The sequence below is a fragment of the Geotrypetes seraphini genome, chromosome 7, assembly GCF_902459505.1.
Source record: "Geotrypetes seraphini chromosome 7, aGeoSer1.1, whole genome shotgun sequence".
NCBI classification, from domain to species: Eukaryota; Metazoa; Chordata; class Amphibia; order Gymnophiona; family Dermophiidae; genus Geotrypetes; species Geotrypetes seraphini.
This window is the reverse complement of record NC_047090.1, coordinates 11,979,603-12,000,329: the sequence shown is the minus strand read 5'-3', so window position 1 is coordinate 12,000,329 and position 20,727 is coordinate 11,979,603. Positions and strand designations below refer to the sequence as shown.

The 20,727-nt window shown below is 38.7% G+C and overlaps 1 protein-coding gene across 3 annotated transcripts in view; it reads left to right on the top strand.

Annotated features, from left to right (window-relative positions):
• UHRF1BP1L (UHRF1 binding protein 1 like) overlaps positions 1-20,727 on the top strand; it is a 92,211-nt gene that overhangs the window by 51,138 nt on the left and 20,346 nt on the right. Inside the window, exons 13-16 of one of the 3 annotated variants that reach the window (XM_033952933.1) lie at positions 5,602-5,795; positions 10,353-11,719; positions 13,891-14,063; positions 19,260-19,402. In XM_033952933.1, coding sequence (XP_033808824.1) covers positions 5,602-5,795; positions 10,353-11,719; positions 13,891-14,063; positions 19,260-19,402 — 1,877 coding nt within the window. Of the gene's footprint in view, positions 1-5,601; positions 5,796-10,352; positions 11,720-13,890; positions 14,064-19,247; positions 19,403-20,727 lie in introns of those variants that run through there. The other 2 variants (XM_033952932.1, XM_033952934.1) reach the window with 2 other exon arrangements.

Sequence of the window (20,727 nt, the reverse complement as noted above, 5' to 3'; positions counted from 1 at the left end):
GTATTTTTTTACTCTTTTAGAATTGCTTTTATGTATGTTTTTTATGTAGCTTTTGAGCAGATGATAAATTTTGAAAATAAAATGAAGGAGTACCTTTAAAGAAGGTCAACAGCAGTGTGTTAAACTTAAATCAATTATACAAGGGCAAATCCAAAAGTAAAGATAAAATACATTTAATGGCAGAAAAAAACTTAGATAAGCTCAAGGCACTTCTAAAGACTTACCTTTTCCAAGATGCATTCGACGGCATTGTAGAGTAGAAGTTGGGACGTTAGACCACTTAATTTTTTTTTGTCCCTGTGTAAATGCATTTTGGAAATTAATTTGGCCCCAAATTAATGAATTACTAGAAAATCATGTAGGACTCTCATATGATACTATATTATTTGGTACAACAATGAGAACTCAGAGTCCGATTTCAGCAAACAATAACAAACTATTATTAATATTGACAGGGGTCGCCATGCAACAAATAACTCAAAATTGGAAGGACTATACCAAATTAAATTATACATTCTGGTGGAACAAAATGGAAAAAACAATAGCATTACAACAGGGAAATATTAATAATTTTAAGAAAATTTGGGAACCATTGACTCGTTATTCCAATGATCAGATTTCATAGCACATTAGTAATAGTTATATTAGAATGGGAGGGGAATGTATATTATGTTGAAATAAGAAATGAAAAAAGGGGAGGGTTATATTTTATATGATAAGATGAATTATTTGCAATCACAATTTTCATGTATTAATTGAATATAATATGTACAATTCAAATATTGTAAGAATGTAAAAATCTATAAATAAAAGTTAAAAAAATAAATAAATAAATAAATAGATTGGGTTACAGCCAGAGTGATTTTATCATCTTTATTCCCTAACTTCCCCATCGTGGACACTCGATGGAGTTTCAGGGAAATATTTTTAAAACCAATAGGAGGGGGGGGGGTTATTTTATTTATATTTGTCATACATATTAAATGATTTACATATTATCTAAAACATTATAAAAATATGAATATAAATATGATATATTGTACTTAAAGTATTCATGAAGTGTGTGTTTATAAGATTATATGTATTTTTCTGATACACTTGTAGTAATATGAAAAAATGAATAAAGAAATTTAAAAAAAAAAAAAACCCAATAGGAGGAAATTTTTTTTCACTCATAGAATAGATATGGTAAGAGTGGATATCGTAGCTGGTTTTAAGAAAGGTTTGGACAAGTTCCTGGAGGAAAAGTCCATAGTCTATTATTGAGAAAGACATGGAGGAAGCGGCTGCTTGCCCTGGATCGGTAGCATGGAATATTGCCACAGCTGGGGTTTTGGCCAGGTACTAATGACCTTGATTGGCCACTGTGAGAAAGGGTTACCGGGCTTGATTGACTGTTGGTGTGACCCAGTAAGGCTATTCTTATGTTCTAATGTAGCTGCTCTAATTTTTCCTTCTTTCCTCTTCTCTATTTTATTGACATTTGTAAACTACTCTGAAACCTTATCAAAAGAGCAGTATATCAAGCTTTAATACAACTTGGGAACTCCTGGCAGAGTGGTGGTCCCTGTAAGGTTAGCAGTGGTGAAAATAGAAAAGAACATAAGCACTAGCAACTTAGATGGAAATCGTTAATAAGGCAGGCCCAAAAATGTGAAAAGAAATCCACAGACGCAAAAACTCAAAATAAAAACTTTTCAAGTACATTCAAAGCAGGAAGGCTTTTATTAATCATGACAGGGGTTGCCATTCAGCATATAACCAACAATTGGAAGAATTATAGTAACCTAAATTATATTAACTAAAATTATACATTTTGGTGGAATACAATATGTCATATATTCAAAATGGAAAGAGCAATAGCAATACAAAGAGGGACATATACTAAATTTATAAAAATATGGGGGCCATTGACAAAATATTGTAATGAATAAATAGTAGGATTTCTCTTCTTCTTTTCAATATCTTCTTTGTGACACACATGAAGGGGAGGGTAGTGAAAATAATTTTTACACAATATGATATAATATGATATACAATATGTAATGAATGATTGGAAAGTACTAGAAGGGTGGGGGGAGGGAGAGGGGATAAAAATATGTTTAGAATATTATGTATTAGATATAAAAGTGATATTGTGTATTCATTAATTGTATTTCAATATTTTGTACACTTCATGTAAAATTTGAAAATGAATAAAAATTATAAATGAAAGAAAAAAACAAAGCAGGAAGGCTGTGAGGGAGGGAGTTGGACCACACCGAGGTCGACAAGCCTAAATTATTTCTTTGATAGACTCTGGACTAACTGAAGAAAATACTGAGTGCATGGAATAACCTCCCAGTGGAAGTGATGGAGACAAAGTCTGTGTCTGAATTCAAGAAAGCTTGGCAATAGTAGATGGAATGGATGGGCTTCAATGGTCTTTATCAGCCTTAATTTTCTTTTTTTTTTTTAATATTCTTTATTCATTTTCATATTTTACATCAAGTGCACAAAATATTAAATTACAACAAATTATTACACAATATCACTTTTATATCTACTACATAAAATTCTAATAATATTTTTACCCCTCCTCCACCACCCACCCTTCAATTGCTTTCCAATCACCATATTCACATTATATAACATATTATGTATGAATAATATGGGCATTATTCATTTTTAAATCTTACAACAAGTGCACAAAATTACTTCCTTACAAACTTTTACAGAAACACTTGAAATACTTTCTCTTATCATATACAGATAAAAATTTAAATCCCTTCTCCCCCACCCCTACTCAATTAATTGAAAGGAACATATCATATAACTTTTATATATTTAATTATACAATACTAATTCATACCCAACCCCTACCCCCTAAATAAGAAATATATTATCAGTGAAAAATGATGTCTATTCATTACAGTAATTTGCTAATGGTCCCCAAATCTTTATAAAGTTATTATAATTCCCTTTTTGTAAAGCAATTACTCTTTCCATCTTATATATGTGACATAAGGAATTCCACCAGAATGAATAATTAAGATTGGTATAATTTTTCCAGTTATTGGTAATATGTTGGATGGCAACACCTGTCATTATCAATAAAAGTTTGTCATTTTCTTGTTGCCAAGGAAGATTTAAGGGAGCTACCCTTGCCAGAAGTGGTATTGAAAGATGACAACTTGGAAGAAAAGCAAATCTCACTTAACCTGGAAGATGTAATAGAGAAAATTGACAAGCTAAAGAGTAGTGGATCACCTGGACCAGTTGGTATTTCACCTCAGAATGCTGAAAGAACCCACAAATGAACTTGCAGGCCAATTCTTCATAATTTGTATACTAACATTAAAATTGTTTGTGGTACCTGGAGATTGAAGGCTGGCCACTATAATGCCAACTTCTAAAAAGCATTCCACAGTGATTTGGGGAACTATAGAGCAGCGAGTCTGATGTCAATGTCCGGCAAAATGGTATAAACTATTTATAAAGAACAAAATTACGGAACATAACAGTAGTCAAGTTTCAAGTTTATTTGTTATTTGATTAATCGCCTATTACAAATACTAAGCGATGTACACATAATAAAATAAATTTCTAAAATGTACATAAAATAGATAGTAACGTTAACAACGGTATAAAATCACCAAAACAAACTAATTAAAACAAAACAAGCAAACAATAGGACAGAAGGGGAAGAAATACAATTTTCGATAGGAAAGGATCAACAATTAAAGGTAAAACACAATAGGAATGGGAGGACAAATAAGTAATTGGAGATAAAAATACATACAAGAGCAAATGATGAAAGAGCAATTAACATTTCAATTAGGTATTGAACGCATCTTTAAAAAGAAAGCTCTTAAGTTGGCTCTTAAATTTTTCTAAATTCTTCTCCTCTCTTAAATATAGTGGAAGTGAATTCCATGTCTGTGGCGCCGTTACAGTAAAAATGAATTGCCTCAGAGTGTTAATAATTTTAAGAGTAGGAATGACCAACAAAAGTTGGTCATTAGATCTTAAAAATTTAGGAGAATTATATGGAATTAAAACTTTGTAAATAAAAGCAGGGGTTTTGTATAATAACGATTTAAATGTAAGTAAAGATAATTTGTATAAAATACGGTATGATACTGGGAGCCAATGTGCCTTTTGAAGTAATGGAGTAACATGGTCGAACTTCTTAGCCCCCTTAATTAATTTAATAGAGGCATTCTGAATTATCTGCAATCTTCTAATTTCTTTTTGAGCCATTCCCTTGAATGAAGAATTGCAGTAATCAATTTTCAAAATAATCATTGAATGAATTAATATATTCAATGATTTGGGACATAAGAATTTTGAAATAGACCGTATTTGACATAGTCTGTAAAAGGTAGCTTTAACCACATAACTAACGTGGTCGTGGTAGGTTAGGTTTTCATCTAAAATAACACCTAGAATTCGAATCTTGTTTAGTCATGGTTTAAATGGAACAAAGCCAACATAAATTTACCCATGAGAAGTCTTTTTCACCAATCTGCTACATTTTTATGAATGCATGAATAAACATGTATGAGGTAAGCCAGTTGATACATGTTTCTGGATTTTCAGAATGCATTTGACAAAATACCTTGAGAAGCTTCTGAGAAAACTAAAATCATGGGTTAGGAGGTAATGTCCTTTTGTAGAGTAGGATCTGGTTCAAGAAAATGGTCAATTTTCTCAATGCAGAAAGGTAAAAGGTGGAGGGCTCTAGGGATATGTACTGATAATTTTTAATATATTTATAAATGACCTGCAAATGGGAATAGCAAGGTAATTACATTTGCAGATGACATCAAATTATTCAAAATTGGATTGAGGATTGAGAAGACTTGCAAAAGGACCATGCAAGGCTAGGTGACTGGATACTTAAAACAGCAGATGATGTGTAATGTAGATAAGAACATAAGAACTGCCATTACCGGATCAGACTTTGGTCCATCAAGTCCGGCGATCCGCACACGTGGAGGCCCTGCCAGGTGTACACCTGGCGTAAATTAAGTCACCCATACCCCTCTATGCCTCTCATAAGATAAGAATGGTTAGTACATCTGAGTTTAAAAAAGGTTTGGACAAATTCCTGGAGGAAAAGTCTATTAAAGGTGAACATGGGGAAAGCCACTACTTATCCCTGGGATCCATAGCAATGAATCTTGTTACTCTTTGGGTTTCTGTCAGGTACTTGGATCTGGATTGGCTACTGTTGTAAACAGGATAATGGCGTAGATCAGTGGTCTACATCGCTTTGAAGCAAGATTAAGCGATTAATCAAAAATTTTAATAAACTTGAAACTTGTCTCCAACTCAAACCCTTGGCAGGACCACATTATTGATTTGTAGGTACTTGGAGGGCCTCAGAAAAAATTGTTTATGTCTTATTAAATAATATTGTCATTTATTGCTAAAGAGACATATGATCAAGAAACTGTTTTATTTTAACATACCGAGGGCCTCAAAATAGTACCTGGCGGGCCGCAAGTTTGAGACCACTGGCGTAGATGGACCATTGGTCTGACCTAGTATGGCTGCTGATATATAAGAAGTGCAAAGTGAGTTTTTTCTCAATATAATTTGCATTTTTCCCACCAGTTCCATGTCCCAACCTGTACATGCAGTTGAATGCACTGCAGCTAGTTCTGGATGAGAAGAGCATCTTGTGGCTCAACCAGTTTCTTTTGGATTTGACACAGTCACTACATCAGTTCATGGCCATGTACAAGTTGACTGACAACTCCAAGTCTGATGAGCATATTGATATCAGGGTGGATGGATTAATGCTGAAGGTAAGAAAATATGCATTCCTATGAGTGATGTGCTGTCCTCCATTTTTTATGGAATTTGGCGTAACCATATGGATACTTTTGTCCTTCCCCCCATGGCATTCTGCAAGGCACATAGCATCATTTCTTTGTCCGTTAAACAAGGGCTCCCTAAATTCTCCCAGGTTGAGCTACACAAAATGGTGGATGACTGAGGAGGGAAGACGACAAAAACTACTTAGATAAGGATTGATTTTCTCGTATGATTGATCACTGGAAAATATCCTTAGCTAGAGTGGCATCACATTGGAACACCTGGTCATGCAGTACTGTGCCATCCCTTTATCTATACAGGGTTATGCAGACTAGATAGGCCATATGGTCTTTGGTTACTTGGGAGTGAGAAGTCCTAGTGCACTGGAAAAGCTACAGTAGTGATGCTGCTGTTATAGATGTACCGAAGCCCATTCAATTCTTATGGGCTTTGGTGCATTTACCGCAGCAGCATTGCTACCGTGGCGAAAGGTTTAAATTCTCGTCCACTTTGATGTAATGCCAATACCAAATATTAAGGGGGTCTTTTAGAGTATTCCTTTGGGCCCTGCTGCAGATTACATGAGAGAATCTTTAGTAGAAGATCCCCCAAGTAGAGAATGACACGGGGACAAATTTGTCCTCATTCCCGTGGGATCAATCTCCATCCCCGTCCCTGTGAGCTCTGTCCCTGCCCCATCCCTGCAAGCTCTATCCTCATCTGTACAAGCCTCAAACACTTTAAAATCATGGGGATGGACATAGATCCTGCTGGAATGGGGACAAATTTGTCCCCATGTCATTTTCTACCCCTAAGTTAATAAATCAAACCCACCAAAATTTTCACAAATAAAACTCTTTTAACAGAGGATTCTCTACAAATACATAGAGCCCCAATAAAAACGTTAATTGCTCCAAAAGAATTCACAATCCATACACATATCCTTTATCCATTTCTGCTACCCCAAAACACTATTTACCATGCAACACATATACACATGTTTCCAAGCAGACCTTGAACATACCATCTCATCCCCATGTCAGAAAGAAACTACAAATATCAATCAACACAGAGACGACTTATATCAAAGACCTGGCATACAGATCTCACCACAAAGTGGCTTCTTCAGGGGAACTCCAAAATCTCAAGTGCTTAAAGAACCATTATTCTTCCTTTGAGAGAGAGGTGTATTGTGAGTCTGACTTTACGTTACTATCTCTCTCTCAGGAAATATATTGGTCCACAGAGTCTATGAATGGATCTTAAGCTCTGTTCCCCATCCATTCTGATTGGAGATAGTATTTTCATTTTACACTCCAGACCTGTCATTGTCATTGCAAGGTCCTTGTTTTCAGTCTTGACTCAGCCTCCCTGGTGCTCAACAAGTATTTTAGAAAATGGTGCTTGGTAAAGACCCATTCGTAACATCTACTGTCTCTTTCTGTCCCTAAGCAATCCCACGTGCTTGTCCCACATTTTCTAAAAATTCCGATTCAGTCTTCCCAACCCACCACCCCCATCAGGAGGCCATTTCATGCATCCACCACTTTCTGTAAGAAAGTATTTCCTTAGATTATTGACAACATAAGTGTCATACTAGGACAGAACGAAGGTTCAACAAGCCTATTATCCTGTTTCCAACAGTGTCCAATCCATGTAACAAGTACCTGGCAAGATCCCAAAGGAGTAATGCTTAGTGGGAATGAATTAGCATGAGTTCAGCAAAGGCAAATCTAACCATACCAATTTATTAAACTATTTTGAAGGTGTAATGATCAAGATGAGAGCAGTGAGCCACTTGATATACCGGTAATGTTATTGGAAATGAGAGTAAGACTAAATGGTCAATTATCCATATAGAAAAGAGTCACCAGTGGTGTGCCCCAAGAGTAAATATTGGGGCCTGTGCTTATTAGTTGTCAAAGTGTTTTATATTCAGTTATCTGTCCCGTTGGGCTCACAATCAATCTAATGTACCTGGGGTATAATCATAAATAATATTGAGATAGGAGTGATATGGAGGTGATCAAGGTTGTTAAAACAATAGAGGATTGCAAGTATTTACAGAATATTGTGAGACTAGAATATTGGGTATCTAAATGGCAGATGAAATTTAACTTGGCCAAGTGCAAAGCAATGTATAGGGGAAAACTGATCCTAACTGCAAGTACAAATGGTAGGTCCTAGTGAATTAGGAGTTAGCACCCAATAAAAAGATCTTAGAATCATCGTGGGCAGTATGTTGCAATTTTCAGCGCAGTGTGCTGTCTCTGCTGTAAAAGTAAGTAGAATGCTAGGAGCTATTTAGAAAGGAATGGAGAGCAAAGCATCGTATCGGTGCCTGGCATCGAACTGGAAAAGGTCTAGAAGGGTATCAAAAATGATAAAGGGAGTACCTGAAGAAAAACAGCTGAATGGGGTGAAATATAGCTATTTAGCCTTTTCAACTACACAAAACAAGAGGATACTGAAACAACAGATAGAAATCAAGCTACTGGAGTTTTTGGTTTTGGAGCTCATCGTTAGACTGTGTAGTCTTTTGCCAGAGTATATAGTGGGACTCAAGAGGTTTGGACAAGTTCCTGGAGGAAAGGTTCATAACATTATTAGCCAGACAGATTTGGGAGAGTCATTGTTCATACATAGAATCAGATTCTAAATTTTTGGGATCTTCTGGATACTTGTCATCCGGATTGACTACTGTTGGAGACTGAATGCTGGGCCCAAAAGAACTTGATGTAACTTGACATGGAAAGGAAAAGTAAGGATCATTTTCTTGGGTGCTGATTCCTAAAGTGGACCCTAGCATCAGGGTCAGCACCCAAGAAAAAAAATCTAGGTGTCATTGTAGACAATAAGCTGAAATCTTCTGCCCAATGTGCGGCAGCTGCCAAAAAAAGCAAACAAGATGCTAGGAATTATTAGGAAATGGATGGTAAATAAGATCAAGAACATTATAATGCCTCTGTAATGCTCCATGGTGTGATCTTGCCTTGAATTTGATGGAAGCAGGATACTGGGCTAGCTGGACCACTGGTCTGACCCAGTGGGATCAAAAGTTACATCCTGAGCTAGGGCATGAAAGCAGAGACTTAAGTGGGACCAAAGAGAATGGGTAAAGATTACATGAGCCTTTCAGAGAGTGGCAGCACAGGTCACTTGAGTTGATAGCGACGAGGAGGAACCAATCGTCTACCATCTTTCTGCATCAATACCTTCTTTTCTAAGTTTCATAGTCATCTGACCTCTTGCATACTCCCTGAAAAAGCCGATACTTTCTCTCCAGCCACTTCTGCTCTTTTAATCTCTGGAAACAGTGGAGGTTGGTGCCTGGAGCGGAGGTGCCCCCCTCTCTCGCACCTCTTCAAATCTTTGCTGGCAGTGAGCAGACTGTCCTATCCCTGCTCAAGCTGGTGTCATTACTTCCTGCTCATTGGCGGTGAAGATTTGAAGAGGAAAGGGGGTGGGAGTGCTTGTCGGAGACCTTTCCTATCGACTGGGGAGACGGAGAAGAGGAGAGATGCCGGCAGCCCTGCCAAGTCAGTGTCTGGGGCGCTCCGCTCCACCCCCGTTTACTACGCCACTGTCTAAACAACTCTCTTGTTTTCCCTTGACCAGTCCTTGGAGATTTGTTCAGCTTTTCCATGCACTCATCAACCAGAAGACAATTCACTCACATACTGAGCAATGCAGAACTTTGGAAGTCACCCAGCTTTGTGCCTGATTCAGGTCTGTTTATTGATGGAGAAAGCAAAGCAGGACGAGGCATACATATTTAGAATTTTCCATTCGTTCTGTGCTCTGGGATAGCTGTCAGATGATGTTTCCCACTTGGTAATCCTGTCTGTCTGCCCTGTGGGTTCTTGTTTGCAGGCGTAATGATGAGCTGCATAGCAGAGATGCAGGGGAGCTCAATGGGAAGTACGGTAACTGTGCCCTTGACAGAGCCTGCTCCATTGCTTGCTTCAGCTCTCTCTGTAGTTTGTTCTGAAAGGAACCTACATTCATACTTCATTTTTAATACATTCTAATATAAAAATTGGAAGGATTATACCAAGCTAAATTATACATTCTGGTGGAACTCGGTGTGTCACATTTACAAAATGGAGAAAATATTGGCATTACAACAAGGAAATATAAAAAATTTTAAGAAAATATGGGATCCATTGACAAAATATTCTAAAGATCAGATATCTTAACACATTGATAATAATAATATAGGGTTAGGGAGGGAAATATAGAAATTAATATGAGAAAAAATGAAAAAACAAATAACAGGGGAAAGGGATTCAATATATATGATATGATATTATACATACAACTATAATTATTATAAATTAAATATGCTATTCATTTATTGTAAGAATGAAAATTTTATAAATAAAAATTTAAAAAAAAAAAACAAACAAAAAAAAAAATACATTCTAATAGTGGAACTGTCTGGCTAATTAAAACATTAAAAAAGTTATTTTTTATGCTTTGTAAAGTGGACAACCTGCAGAGTATCCCTTTGTATTCATTCAATGATGAATATCTTTGTCTTTCAGTTCATAATTCCATTAGAAAAGAAGTTAGATAGCCATTTAGATCAGCCACATGCAATTTCCATCCAGACGGCTGAAATGATTGCTACCAATACAAGGCAGTCCCCCAACTGTCGACGATCAGACCTTGAAGCTGTGTTCCAAGACTTCAAAGACTGTGCGTTCTTCAGTAGGACATTCACAGACTTCCCCAGGTCCAGTGAAAGCTTTGATGTTCTCCACTCAGTGTTCCAGCGGCATGCTTATGAGCAAGACACGAAGATACATGACATCTATAAAGGACATGTTGCTCCAACGCTGAGTGCCCGTGCACTGAAAGTGTCTGCTGGGATGGATATCTGGGCTTTTCATTTCTCCCAGTTTTGGATGGACTTTGAGGGAATGAAAAGTGGAAAAGGGCGACCAGTAAGCTTTGTGGACTCCTTCCCACTTTCAGTCTGGGTTTGCCAGCCAAAGAGATTTGTACAGTCCCAGAGAGAGTCCTTTTCATTTTGTTGCACAGGAGTTAACATCTCAAAGAGTGAATCTTTGGACCTAGTTAGTCGTTTGCAGCGAAAAAAACTCTTAAAAGAATATTATAGTTCAGAATCTGAACACTTAACCAATGTTATTCGAAAAACTAAGACTTTAGAGAATGTTTCAGAACCTCCAATAATCAGTTCTTCCTCAGATGCAGACATACATGTCCTTGTTCATGCTCAGAAACATGTCAACGTACAAATCAATCACTACCAATACATTTTTTTACTTTTGTTGCGTGGATCCATAAAGCAGGTTGTGGATAACCTAAGGAAAGATGTGGAAGCAGTGACAGGAAAACCTGCAGAGGAAACCAATATTTGCCTGGGTGCTGTTCTGAAGAGTGCAGAAGTTGCGCTCTTGCTGCATCCACTACCTCCAGCAAACAATTGCAAGTCTCCAGAATCGGACCAGCCTTCAGAAAGTGAAAGGGATAAACTGGTAACCAATCCTATTAGCCATGCAAGCAGTGACAACAGGTCTGTCGCCACTGAGCCCAATAAGGCTATTTTGTTAGATCCACACCACGGCAGCTCAGCTAGTGATACCGATTTGTGCAAAGATGACTTTGTTACCAGGAGTGACTCTGAAGAGGTTTCTCTGGAGATGAACAGTTCGCTGTATTCCTTGAAATTGCAGGATAGAAATCCTAATAGGGAAGACCTCAGTGAGTTTCAGGCCGAGAGAGTATATGCGAAGGAGGATTTCTCAAGTGAAGTATCCAGCAAGGAGAACAGGACTAATAAACCTATTCACAAGGTCTCCGAATTCAGGCCACAATCTACCTCGTCTCTCCAAGACACGGAAATCAAAGAAACCCCAGAACAAAAGCTGCTGCCATCATCTTCGAGGTAAGCTCAGTTCAGCAGACATTTCATTTATATACGTATTTTTGTACTTTTGACAGTATCTGTCACTTAATCAAGTTTATTATTTAAAAAGTTTCAAGTTTATTCAATTTTTATACCGCTCAATCGGACTTCTGAGGACAGATTGGTTAAAACAGAAATCCCAAGAAATTCCAAGAAATTAGAGAAGATATCACTCCACAAAGGTGGGAACAAGTAGGAAATGGAAAAAGATTGATATCACCGGTGCTTAAAGTAACAAAAATACTTCTGAAGGACAAACTGCTCTGCAATGGCAAAAATAAGTAAATGCTGCAGCAAAGATGGGCACTTAGGCTCGGTTTCTTAAAACAGTCACCGATTTTGTGTCAATCATGTGATGGTGCCATTTAGAGAATTGCGCCTTTGGGAAACGTAGGCCAGGGTTTTGAAGACCTACATTTCCAGCGCTTCCTGTGTTAGCCACACCTACAGCGGTGTTAGGCATTGTAAAATGCTTCCATAGGCATGATTCAGGTGCTGTTTTATAAGTGTCCATGTTTTTCTTTTTCTTTTCTAAACAGCATTTTCAGCTTAAGTTAGGTGCCAATAGGGCATCTCCTGGCCTTACTTCTTTTTGTCATTGCAGGGTAGAATAATGGAGGACCTTGAAGTAGAGGTCTGCACGGGAACGGGGATCGTGGGAATCCTGGGGGTTCCACGGGAATCCCCCTTAACCCACGGGACTCCCATGGGGATGGAAAGCTTTGGAAGCAGGGTTCGTCCATATAATATAATGGACACGCCAGCCTTAGTAAAAGAGGGGGTTTATAAGTTAATTACCTGAACAGAAAACAAAAAAAGGGTTCCACCAAAGAGATTCCACAAGGAAAACAGCAAAAGAAACTGTGGAATTGATGATCCTGTCAGAAGTAATTGCTGCTTTTTATGGGGACGGGCGGGGATGGAGGTAATTCCTTGCGGGGATGGGTGGGGACGGAGAGGATCCTGACAGGGACGGGTGGGGACGGATAGGATCCTGGCGGGGATGGATGGGGACGGAGAGGATCCTGGCGGGGATGGATGGGGTCGGAGAGGATCCTGGCGGGGATGGGTGGGGATGGAGAGGATCCTGACGGGGACGGGTGGGGATGGAGAGGATACTGATGGGGACGGGTGGGGACGGAGAGGATCCTGGCGGGGACGGGTGGGGACGGAGAGGATCCTGGCGGGGACGGGTGGGGACGGAGAGGATCCTGGCGGGGACGGGTGGGATTTCTGTCCACGCGCAACTCTCTACCTTGAAGCCAGCAGGTTACAGCATCAGTGGACTTTGGTCCTCAAAAATCTCGGCCTTCATAAATTGATTGGTCTGTAAGGTGCCATCTACATCTGCCATTGTGGTTTCACAAGAGGAAAGTTTTGGTAAGCAAAAGTAGTTCAGTGAATCTGGGGAAACTGTTGGGAGTTTCTCCATACAAGATCTTAATGTTAAACAGCATAGCTTGAATTCGACCCGCTTGTCTACTGGGAACCAGTATAGCTCCATAAGCAGTGGTGTAACATGGAATACAGCAAAGGGATTATATTTGAAAGGACTTTCTGTTCGCACCAGTTGCCCAAAATGATTTATAATAAAGAGAAAAAAATAAATGTATTAAATATAATTTCAAAGTTTGTTTTCCTCCCTATATATAGCTTCCAGAGAGTGCTACAGTAGTCTGGAGTATAACAAATGACAGTTTGGTGGCACCTTAAAACAACCAAATTTATTGAGGCATGAGCTTTTGAGGACGAAGTGGACTCTTGTCTTGGAAAACTACCAGATGTCTCCAGTCTCTGTCATTTTGTTTTCTAGATCAGCATTTCTCCACAAGATAAGATGGACCACTCCACAGGAGCCAAATTTTCAGAATTATTAGGAGTACTAATCCCATTATAAGTTATCCCTCGATATTGGGGGAGCTCAAGCACCCCCAGAGCTGGCTCCTATGGACCACTCTGTGAGCGACTGGTTGCTTTGTGTTATGCAATTTATATTGTGCAACATAACAAGGATAATGTAGTCTTTGGGTTCTGGAAGAAACACTGTTTAGTTTGCATCCTGTTTTATGATTGCCTTTGTTTGGGAGGGGACATTTGGGCTTTGGTTCTTTTTCAATAATTTTTCCTTAATATTTTTGTATATCAAAAAGTGGAAAGTCTAAGGAACGCTGCCAGTCCAACCTGCCTACCTTCTCTGTTTCTTATAAGAATATGAAGAGTTCATCCCAGGTTTCGCTAGACACTATTTCTATTGACAGCAACACACTAGAGGAGCAGCTCTCGGAGACTGATGCAAGTGACAGCCACATTATCCTACAGGAAGGTAAATGGAAAACAGTGAGTTCTACAAGTGCATTGTTATGTTTTAGCCAGGCCTCCTTTCTCCTAGGTTTTTAGGGGACTTGTATCCTGCTTCTACTCAATCTCTGTGCTGCTTCTTTCAATGGTACTACAATCACACATGTTAGAGGAGAAAATAGGCTTGTCATTCAGTCCCCAGAAATGTTTTCAGGTGCTATATTCCATGTTTTGAAAAAGGAGAAAGGAAAACAAAATGGCAGCCAGCATGGTTGACAGTTGAGGTGAAGGAAGCTATTAGAGTTAAAAGAAAATCATTCAGAAAGTGGAAGAAGGAAAATAATAGGAAACAGCATAAGGAATGGCAAGGCAAATGCAAGGCACTGATAAGGAAGGCAAAGAGAGACCTTGAAAAGAAGATTTTGTTGGAGGCAAAAACACAGTAAAAACTTTTTAGGCATATTAAAAACAAGAAGCCAGGAAAGAATCAGTTGGACCGCTAGATGACCGAGGGGTAAAAGGGGCACCAAAGGAAAACAAGGCCATTGTGGAGACATTAAATGAATTCTTTGCTTTACCGGACACCACATCACACAGATCAGGCAAATTTGTTGCGAGCACACTTTATTACCACCATCTTAGGGACCCCTGATGAAGACGTGTTGATCAAAACACGGACCTTGTTGGGTCCCTTTACCTGTCCCAAGTTGGTCATTCTGTATGCAACAAATTGTTTATTGTAATAAACATTGCCTGCATCTTGTACAGTGGTCTGCAGTTTTCTTTTTTTTTTTTGTCTTTGTGGGAGGTACCAGTGCCGGAAACGGTACTTAATTCTGATGCATCAAAGAAACTCAAAACACATTTCTGGAAGATATAACGAGCCAATTTGACAAACTGAACAGTAGCAAATCGCCTGGCCCTGATGGTATACATTCCAGAATACTAATAGAATTGAAAAATAAACTTGCAGAGCTATTGTTAGTAATTTATCTTTAAAATCCAGCATGGTACCATAAGACTGGAGGGTGGCCAAAGAGATGCCAATTTTTAAAAGGGTTCTACAGGTGATCCAGGAAATTATAGACCAGTGACTCTGACATCGGTGCCAGGTAAAATGGTAGAAACTATTCTAAAGAACAAAATTATAGAGCATTTACATAAACACGAATTAATGAGACAAAACCAACATGGATTTAGCCAAAGGTAAATCTTGTCTGCCTAATCTACTACATTTCTTCGAAGGGGTGAATAAATGTGTGGATAAAAGTGAGCTGGTTGATATTGTGTATTTGGATTTTCAAAAGGCATTTGATAGTACCTCATGACAGATGATTTAGGAAATTAGTCATGGGATAGGAGGTAATGTCCTTTTATGGATTAAACCAAAACCAAAAAGCAATCCAACCAGTCTGCAGTGAACAGTCAAGCGAAGAAAGACAAAAGGAAAAAAAACTGCAGCGGTGATATACAAAGCGTCAGGCTACTTTATTAAAAATTAAATAAAGCAATCTAAATAGTGGTTCTCATATGTGACGTACAGGACCCAACACAGGCCGTGTTTCAGACAAACGCTCCTGCAGCTACACAACGTGAAGCTAATAGTCGCAGCAGGACATAATCTGGCAGTATTCACTGTCCACTGATTTATTGTACTGACTTCTCAATACTCACGGTTCTCCATAATCATGATTCTATTTCATCTGGACCCCTGAGGAAGGATTTTTGTCCGAAACGCGGCCCGTGTCGGGACCTGTACTTCACATATGAAAACCACTATTGAGATTACTATATTTTATTAATATTTAATAAAGTAGCCTGACACTTTGTACATCATCTCTGCAGATTTTTCCTTTTGTCTTCTATTGTGGATTAAAAACTGACTAAAAGATAGAAAACAGTGATTAGGGTTAAATGGCCAATATGCTCAATGGAGAAGGGTAAATATCCCCAGGGGTCTATGCTGGGACCGCTGCTTTTTAACATATTTATCAATGATCTAGAGAGGAATAACGAGTGAGATAATTAAATTTGCTGATGACACAAAAGTTGTTCAAAGTAGTTAAGTCATAAGAGGATTGCGAAAAATTGCAAGAGGGCCTTGCAAGACTGGGACTCAAAATACCTTGTTTCCCCGAAAATAAGACACTGTCTTATATTTATTTTGGGCCCAAAAAACTCACTAGGTTTTATTTTCTGGGTAGGTCTTACTTTTATCATGTACAATTATCTCTCCCTTCCTCTCCTTCACCCTAATTCTTCCTCTTTCCTTTCTCTTCCCCACATGTGCAGCATCTTTCCTTCCCTCTTACCCATCCCCTTGTGCCTTCCCTCTGCAGCATCATTCTATCCTTGTGCAGCAGAACCCTTGCACAGCTTCAATCCCTCCCATCCCCCCAGTGCAGCATCTTTCTATCCTCCCCTTGTGCAGCCGAATCCCTGCTGACACTTCCATCTCTCCCTCCCATTAGAACACCGCCGACCACGAGACCGATATACCTTGCAAACGGCAGCAATCTAATCGGCAGCTTTGCGGCCTTCTTCCGCCGGGGCATTCCTATGCTGCATCACTGATGATGTCATCAGCAACGCGGTACATGGAATACCCCGGTGGGAGAAGGCTGCGAAGCAGCTTGATTAGATTGCTGCCGACGCTTCCGTTTGCAAGGTATATCGGTCTCGCAGTCGGCAGCATTCTGATGGGAGGGAGAGATGGAAGTGTTAGCGGGGGAGAGCAGGGGGAAGCGCTGCTGCTAGCGACTATGGCTTATTTTCGGGGAAACAAGGTAACAGATGATGTTTAATGTGAGCAAGTGCAAAGTAATGAATGAGGAACCTGAACTATATAGTTACTTGATGCAGTGTTCCATGTTAGGAGTTGCTGCCCCGGAAAAGGATCTAGGTGTCATCATTGAGGATACGTCAAAACCCTCAACTCAGTGTGCAGCAAATGGAATGTTAAGAATTATCAGGAAAGGAATGGAAATCAAAGATGAGAATGTTTCGAATGCTCCATGGAGTGGCTGCACTTTGAATACCGAATGCAATTCTGGTTGCCGCATCTGTAAAAATATGTAGTGAAGTAGAAAAGGTACAGAGAAGGGCAATCAAAATGAAAAGGGTTGGGCCAACTTTTCCATGAGGAAAAGCTAAAGCAGCTAGGGCTTTTCAGCCTGGAGAAGGGACGACTCAAGGGAGACATAATAGCCGTCTATAAAATACTGAGTCAAGTGGAACGAGTAAATGTGAATTGCTTGTTTAAGCTTTCTAAAAATGCTAGGACTAAGGGGCATGTGATGAAACTACTAAGTAGTAGTTTAAAACAAAGTGGAGAAAATATTTTTTTTTTTCAAATTCTTTATTCATTTTTTCATCTTATATCAAGTGCACAAATATTATTTCAATTGAACTTATACACATCACTTGAAATTCTTAATATTATCATCTTACATACATAAATTTATTTCCTTCACCCCCCCACCCTTTCCACAGATATTGTAGTCAAAATATCATATAAAAATTACATTCATAATTATTAATTGAATCTTTAATACAACTAAAAACCGCCCTCCATTCCCCTAATTATAAATATACTTTCAGTGTAAAAAGGCGTCTAATCATTACAATAGGTTATCAATGACCCCCAAATCTTTTTAAAATTATTATAATTCCCTTTTTGCATGGCAATTGTTCTTTCCATTTTGTATATATGAGACAACGAATTCCACCAGAAAGTGTAATTATGTCTAGAATAATTTTTCCAATTCATGGTAATATGTTGAATGGCAACTCCTGTCATTATCAATAAAAGTTTGTTATTATTTGATGAAATTTGACTTTTTATTCTCATTGACGTCCAAATAGAATAGTTTCATATGATAGAGCTACATGGTTTTCTAATAAAGAATTAATTTGAGACCAAATTGATTTCCAAAAGACCATGATACAGGGACAATAAAATATTAAATGATTCAAAGTCCCTGCTTCTAATTACAGTACCAGCATCTATTAGATCTAGAGCTATCCAACTTTTGTAATCCAAGGCTGAAAATTTGAACAGAGGGGCAGAAAGAATTTCCAGAATGAATTCCCTCCCCCAGTATGATTAGGCAAGGGTTCCCATTCTGCAATTTCAAATCAGACATGAAGGTTGTATAGCGATAAAATTAATGTTTATTAATGTCATTTATGTCTGGGAAGAGAAACTTTGAAATTATATGGGTGGATAACACAGATGAACATGGAACAGTCTGGCTATGACAGATAATCAAGATGTATAAAAAATTAAAGTTTTGTAAGCTGAAGTTCACAGAAAGAAAAAACAGTCCAGACTTAGAGGTGAAAAAAACATGCTGTTATGTGACGAAGCTAGGACAAAGATTTTTAAGGAAGCAGATAACGAGGAACAAAGTAGCAGCTATTCCAGATGGACACATGCTTTTACTCGATAAGGAAATTATGTTTCTAAAGTACATTAGAAATGATAAAAAAGTGAAATTCTTCCATCTTCTGGGCTTTATAATATGTAAAGATCATTACAAGTTACGTTAGCAAATTTATGTTAATCACCTTGCATGCTTTTATTTTCCAGTTTAATCCACTATTAACAGCCAGACACCCCTATAAGGTTCACATAACCTCTATAGCAGTGTATCGCAAACTGTGTGTCGCGGCGAGATTCTGGGTATGCCAGAAGATGCTGGCGAGGAGAAGAGGTGCCAGCTGACAGCCTACAGGACGTGCCTCTCACGACGAGGCAGTCACCGGGCACCCGCTCCTCTTTGCCTCGCTGGTGCCTCTCCTGCTCCAGCACCCCCCACTGGGGCTGAAGGCCCAATCAGGAGGGCCTTTGCGCATTCGCAGACGTCGACGTGATGATATCACACATGCATATGATGTCATCACATCAACATGCACGCATTTCTGGGTGCCCTCCAGCTGCAACCTGGAGTTTACCGTGCCGCTGAGTAAAAAAGTTTGCGGGACACTGCTCTATAGGATAAAGTGATTTGTCTGATAAGGGCATTCAGTGCAATTTGAATCCTGGATTCCTTGGTTTTCAGACCACTTCTGTAGCCACTAGGCTGCTTCTCCACATATAAGGATTATTAGATGTTATTTGTAACGAGAAATTATTTCAGTTGATAAAGCTATAGTTTGTTTCAGAGCTTATGGCTATGACATTTAATGGTTTCTTATAACTTATCAGCATTTTTCCTAGATGCAGGAGTTGAAGAGATCACAAGTATCCAAACCTCAAAAGTTCTTACAGATGTTGCACAGTGGAATGAGAGTTCTGCAGGGTCGTCTCCAGATGTGATCAGTGCTGCTTCTGAGAGCACGCAAGAGACGAGTCAAGATATGGTAATCTGAGTTCGCTATGTACGCTGCCACTCACTTAACTAGGAATTTTTGGGGTTTCCTAACATTGGCAGACATGTGACTCTAATATTTAGCATGTTACCTTGTGTATATGAACAGATTCTGTAATGCTCAGAGTAAGGGAATCAAAAAGCCTGCTGAAGTAATTCACTAATATAGCCTGAAATTTAAATAATGTCTGGTGGCTAAAATCTGGGAACATTTGTTTAGAACAATCACTCTTAAAGGCCGACTCTAAGGACCTGAACTGAAATTCCCGACCCACTTTGAGCTTATTCAGTCTATCTAAGAGGGTTCGTCTGACATGAGGAGGCAAAGTGATGAAACTACTATGGAAGGCTAGAATAGTTCAGTAGCTTGAAACCAAAATGGTTTTTTAAAATTAATAGTATATTCACCTAACCTAGTACTTTTACTCACTTTGAAAACCATAGGAGGTGCAAATGATCCCTTCCTGGACTCTGTGAAGTTGCTGGAAACCTGGCTCAGTGGCATGGAGGGCCCCTAGTCAGATCTTCTGCAACCTAGGTTAACAAATACATATATATTAAACATTTGGCAATTAAAACATCATTTGAAATTCTATCATTTATGATATTAGTATATAATAATTTTATCCCATCCCACCCTTCCTTTCATTCTTTCATTCAATCAAATGTTTCACATCAATAATCTTTCCTAATGATCTAATCATTTAATAAATTCAAATCCCCCCCCCTCCCATCCCTTCTACCTTAGATTGTATTTATAATGTAACATGGCATCTACTCATTGCAATATAATATAAACTATATGGAACAAAGTGATAAGATCTCTTTCCTGTGCAAACTATTTTGATTGAGTTACCTCCCTTGTTGTCCAACATCATTATTTGTTTCTGCATTCAGTTCAAAAATGTTCTCCTCGCACACAAAATTTACGGTTGGGTTTTTCCCTCCTCTTTTTTTTCTGTTGTTGCCTCTTATACTCCAACGAGATTGAGGTTGCTAAATTTTTGCCATATGTGAGGCTAGATTAGACTCTTTACTTTGCCTCACCTTCTCTGCGGAACTCTCTTCCAGATGGAATTAGCCTAGCCAACATGTTTTTATTTCGTAAGGCCTTTGGTGACCATCCCTTTCCTCTCAGTAACAATGGGGAGACATGATTGAGACATTTAAGTACATCACAGGTCGTGTCGAGGCGGAAAGCGATATATTCTTCCCCAGGGGACCCTCGGTCACAAGGGGGCACCCGCTCAAACTCAGAGGAGGGAAATTTAATGGTGACACCAGGAAGTATTTCTTCACAGAAAGGGTAGTAGATCA